The 5,309-nt window shown below is 46.4% G+C and overlaps 1 protein-coding gene across 1 annotated transcript; it reads left to right on the top strand.

The window, feature by feature from the left end:
- Positions 1 to 265: 265 nt before the first annotated feature.
- DUSP6 (dual specificity phosphatase 6) lies at positions 266 to 5,108 on the top strand. Its single transcript, XM_051963642.1, has 3 exons — positions 266 to 1,360; positions 2,037 to 2,477; positions 3,579 to 5,108. The coding sequence occupies exons 1-3, from the start codon at positions 961 to 963 to the stop codon at positions 3,884 to 3,886; spliced, it is 1,149 nt and encodes a 382-aa protein (XP_051819602.1). The 5' UTR covers positions 266 to 960; the 3' UTR covers positions 3,887 to 5,108.
- The last annotated feature ends 201 nt before the right edge of the window (positions 5,109 to 5,309 follow it).

Genomic DNA, 5,309 nt, shown 5'->3' with positions numbered 1-5,309 from the left:
GTTCTGATGCTATGTGTGAACTTTAGGAGAAGGGAAAGAGAGACACAAATACCCTGGTTTAGGTGCTTTGCTCCTGCTGCTGCTGCTCCTCCTCCTCCTCCCTCCTCTTCCCTCCTCCTTTTTCTCCTTTTCCTCCTCCTCCTCCTCTTTTTTCTTTCCCCTCCCTCTTTCTCCTCCTCCTCCTCCTCCTCCTCCTCCCCCTTCTCCTCCTCCTCCTCCTCTTTCTCCTTCCTCCCGCTGAGCCGCAGAGGCTGCTTGTTTGCTCTCGGCTTTATCCGGAGCGGAAATTCCTTTCCGTTTTTGTGAATGACAAACTCATTAACAATTCATCAACACAACCTGTTCCAGCCGGCCCGTCCCCACGGCAACAGCTCCTTCCGCGGGCTCTCATTGGCTGGCGGAGAGAATGTATCCATTGAGACGTTCCATGTTTGTATCCATTGAGGAGCTGCCTCGCGCAGGGGGTGTGCGAGCCTTAGTCTAAGGGACGTTGCTCAAATAAAGGACTGAATCATATTAAGAGAAGACTACCGGGTTGACTGTGTTACGTACCCAGGAGAGATTAAGAGCAAATGGACTTTTTTGCAGTAGCACCGGAGCCGGATCCTAGGGCCCCAAACTAATTGGATTTCATTCACTCGGGGAGAAAAGAAAGCTGTCTGGACTGGGGCGATTACGGCGCTTCATTCAGAGCTCCATTGACCGGGAGTCTGCCGTCCGGGGTGTTGCAAGCTTATGCTTCAGAATACCCGGGGGTTTACTTTGCCCTCCCTCCCAAATCTCTCAAGTCTGGACTTGGAGGTTGCGGGTCTGTTTCATTCTCCAAACTGCAATCTCCTGCGCTCTTCGGTAGGTTGCTGCTTTGGGGGGTGAGCCCCGAGTCGGGGAGCCGCCTTCCAGCCTATGCCTGCAGCGGGAAGCATCTGTTAGGCACCGCTCCTTGGCCCTCAGCTTATCCTCATGATAGATACGTTCAGACCCGTGTCTTTCGTGTCGGAAATGGCTATCAGTAAGACGGTGGCGTGGCTGAACGAGCAGCTGGAGCTGGGCAGCGACCGGCTGCTGCTGCTGGACTGCCGGCCGCAGGAGTTGTACGAGTCGTCCCACATCGAGTCGGCCATCAACGTGGCCATTCCGGGCATCATGCTGCGGCGGCTGCAGAAGGGCAACCTGCCGGTGCGTTCGCTCTTCTCCCGCGGAGAAGACCGCGACCGCTTCACCAGGCGTTGCGGGACGGACACGGTGGTCCTGTACGACGAGAACAGCAGCGAGTGGAACGAGAACACGGGAGGAGAGTCCGTGCTGGGGCTTCTGCTGACGAGGCTCAAGGACGAAGGCTGCAGGGCATTTTACCTGGAAGGTAAGGACTGGTTGGACCGCTTTTCCCTGTCCTAGCGACCCTGGCGATAAGGGAATGGGGGAGGGGGCGTGTGAGGAGATGTTGCGGGTCAAGGCCCCGGGGCGGGAAGACAGGGGACTACCGGAAAAGACTTGTCGGTTTTGCCTTGTATCTTCGTCCTGGTTCTCTGGGTGAGAGAGGGGTGACACGTGCGCTAAAAAACCGGGGCTGTTGTGCAAGACGGATCCTGGGTGGCAGGGCCTGGGACCAAAGAGGCGCCGACGCTTCCGGCCTCCGGATTGCACATTTATTCGGGGCGGGGGGCTCTCCGAATGGCCTGCAGCCCTCTTCCCCTACCTTAAAAAGCGCCAGTTACGTAGCAAAGCACCGTTCGGGGTGACGGGTAGGGGTTAAATTTCAACCCGATGGGTTTTTAAATTTTTCCTCTTTAAAACTGGAAAGTTGTTAGATTGGGAGCATTCTGCGAGCGTTGGGTTTTAGAAGCCGAGTGTTGGCGGTATTGATTATAACGTTGCCCATTTCCAAAGAAAAACACCATCGGGATGATTTTGTGCCCGTGTATGGGATCGCTTATTTGGCTCTGTCTGTACCCAAAGAGCCCCTTTAACACACACGCCGCGAAAACGCTACTACCGAATCCTCTCAGGTTACATGATTTCTTTGCTCTTCTTGGCAGGTGGGTTCAGTAAGTTCCAAGCCGAGTTCGCTCTGCATTGTGAGACCAATTTAGACGGCTCCGGTAGCAGCAGCAGCTCGCCTCCCCTGCCAGTCCTAGGACTGGGAGGCCTCCGGATCAGCTCGGATTCCTCTTCGGATATTGAATCTGACATTGACCGAGACCCCAACAGTGCCACTGACTCGGATGGCAGCCCTTTGTCCAACAGTCAGCCTTCCTTCCCCGTGGAGATTCTTCCCTTTCTCTACCTGGGGTGTGCTAAGGATTCCACCAACCTGGACGTTTTAGAAGAGTTCGGAATCAAATACATCTTGAATGTAACCCCTAACCTGCCTAATCTCTTCGAGAATGCTGGAGAGTTTAAATATAAACAGATTCCAATCTCCGATCACTGGAGCCAAAACTTGTCTCAGTTTTTCCCGGAGGCCATTTCTTTTATAGGTGAGACTAATTAGCAATAAGTTCAAATGACTTTTAAATGCTAAAACAAATAGCCGTTTTTCTCTGGAGTTAACCTTTAAGTACTGTCACCGCTGCCAATTTGTTGGAAATACCTGCCTCCGAATGGTTTGTGGGGCGATGTAGGATATTTTCCTCCTTAAAACTACTTTAGGCTAAAGAGGGGAGAAAAAATAATGCATTTTGTAAAACGGTCTAAAAAACTGTTTATGAAATGTCTTTTAGGAAGCATTTATTAGGCGCTTACTACGTGCTAGGCACTGAAAGCAAAGTATATGAATGATTGGTCTGCAGATAATGACCACAGAATTTTGATCTCTCCCCAAAGCCCCCACGGTAATTCCCAGTCGAAAGCTCTGGAGGCAGGAATTCTCACATTTTGCTGTAGGCTTGTTTTGTTTTCTTTTTCTTTTTTTTTCTTAAAGACTGGGGAGTTATTTTAGGACAGCCTGTTAATTGTTGGAAAGCTGTGTGAATGCTAAATGTTGTGATCTAGTTGAATGATACTGTGATACCGGTTATAGTGAAGAGTATAGGTAATCTGAGCGCTGCAGGAAGAAATGTGGGCTGGAAGCCACGGAGAAACTAATCCCCAGGCATTGTAATGCATTTCCTATTACAAAGGAACTCATTTTCAAGCAGTGTTGACATCCTGTTCCTCCTAATGGGCTGTCCCCAGTGACTTCCCTCTTTCTTTTAAAATGCCTGAATACCTCCATTGTTAGCTCCACAACAGTTGGAGAATAATTTAATAGACCTTTGCAGTCTGCTTGTCTGTATAAAAGGCTTTCACGGCCATATTGCAGTGTTTCTGGTATTCACATGCTGGGGCAAAGAATGTACACATTAAGGGAGTTTTTTGTTGGCAGAAACTTCATACAATAGCTCCCTTTTTAGCAAACATCTAAAATATGTAATTGTGCTCTAGCAGAGACAGTTTATCTCTTATGATATAGCTTCTCCAGTCTGCAGGGCTGGCCTGCCAGGGACAATTAATTTTTGATGAATTTAAAAATACATTTCTCTGTTTAGTCTAATTCCAGTTTTCTGATCACTGTCTTTTTCTTTCTTGTGTGTTCCCAGATGAAGCCCGAGGAAAAAATTGTGGGGTTTTGGTGCATTGCTTAGCTGGAATCAGCCGCTCAGTCACTGTCACCGTGGCTTACCTCATGCAGAAGCTTAACCTGTCCATGAATGATGCTTATGATATCGTCAAGATGAAGAAGTCCAATATCTCCCCCAACTTCAACTTCATGGGCCAGCTGCTGGACTTTGAAAGGACTCTGGGGCTGAGCAGCCCCTGTGACAATCGGGTACCAGCTCAACAGCTTTATTTCACTACTCCGTCCAACCAGAATGTGTTTCAAGTGGATTCTCTGCAGTCCACGTGAAATCTGGTCTTGGTCTCCTCTTAGCTGGGGAGAGGTCCTAGTCATCTAGGGCAGGCTTTCTTTGTTTGTGGCCCATGGTGTCAAAATGATGAGAAGCTGTCGGGGTTGTTAGACAAGGTTACCATGTTTGGAATTGGTTATTGCAAAAAGGGAGAAAATTGTTATATTCTCTGTGGAGGAACCTGAGATGCTGTGTACATAGCTCCTGGCAGGGTACTGGGCCCCTGTCTGTACAAGCCCTACCTATGCGGAGGCAGGAGACTTGAGGACTTCCAAGTACATAGGGTAGGACTCAATGGTAGGAACCCATATTCTTTAAGGATTGGCTGGATGTTTTCCTTTTTTTTTTTTTTGCATTTGGAATTATACTACATAATTGTCTTCAGTGAAGACTGGTTCATTTTTGAATTTAAGGAGCCAAAGAGAGGTGTCAGCTCTGAAACTGGAGTTACCTACCTGTTTGCAAAGAACTCTGATGTTTGATTGTTGTAAATATTTTGCTTTTAAATCAAGTTGATGATAATGGTTGTTCTTGTGAGTTTTTTTTTTTCTCCCCTTTGATGGACTTAAAAGAAATCATCCAAAGGGAGGGAAGAATCCGTGTCACTCCATTACAAGATCATTTATCTTTTTTTTTTTTTTTCCTAATCCAAAGGGTACATTTTGCAGCATGCTTAATAAACAATTTTCAGCTCTGGTAAATTCCTGGGTTGAAATTCGGAGAGAATGTTGCCCCTCACTTTTTGTGACTGGTGCAATCATTTATCTTCTGACATATACCTTTTCCTTGTGATTTTTCCCCCCCTGTTGATGTAGTTTGACTATGCCTTACCTTTTGTAAATATATTGGCCTCTGTTCTCCTGGAGGGGTCTTTCTTTTAAAAACACAAGGAAAATCTGTGTTCACTTTTTATTTTATTTTTTACTTTCAGCTGTGTTCAACAGTGCATACCTCTGTACAAAATTCTTCAGGGAGAGTCACCTCAAAATGCAATATTTTGGTTTGGTTTCTTTTTTTTTGTAAAAAATTAAAAAAAAAATAAAAAAAACTGGAAGTGTGTGTGAGCATGGGAACTCCCTATGTTTGAGAGGTGAGTGGCGCAGATGCCAAGAAGGGAGAGTTACTTTGCTCGATTATGTTCGTGTTGTAAAATTTTAAGCTGGAATTTTATGAGAATGTTATCTTAAGTTATTAATAAATAACTATTTTGGTTATTGAGAATCTGATTTTTTTTTTCTTCCCATTTTCCCTTCAAGTGGATACCTACTAACTTCTCTATCGTTTAAGAGGGGGATACATTTTAGGGGTTAGCATTTCTCAAAGGTTATAAGAGTCCAAGCTTATATATTAATAGAGTATGGTCCAATTACTATTTAGCCTCAAGTGCTTGGGACCTCAGTGCATCAACTCAAGCCTCATCCC

This window comes from Antechinus flavipes, chromosome 5, assembly GCF_016432865.1.
Source record: "Antechinus flavipes isolate AdamAnt ecotype Samford, QLD, Australia chromosome 5, AdamAnt_v2, whole genome shotgun sequence".
NCBI classification, from domain to species: domain Eukaryota; kingdom Metazoa; phylum Chordata; class Mammalia; order Dasyuromorphia; family Dasyuridae; genus Antechinus; species Antechinus flavipes.
This window is presented reverse-complemented; position numbering and strand designations above follow the sequence as displayed.

Bases quoted from the DNA above. Each gene is read 5' to 3' on its own strand.
- DUSP6 (XM_051963642.1), top strand. From the start codon at position 961: ATGATAGATACGTTCAGACCCGTGTCTTTCGTGTCGGAAATGGCTATC. The intron at 1,361-2,036 runs GTAAGGACTGGT...TCTTCTTGGCAG, and splicing joins CAGGGCATTTTACCTGGAAG to GTGGGTTCAGTAAGTTCCAA. The intron at 2,478-3,578 runs GTGAGACTAATT...GTGTGTTCCCAG, and splicing joins GGAGGCCATTTCTTTTATAG to ATGAAGCCCGAGGAAAAAAT.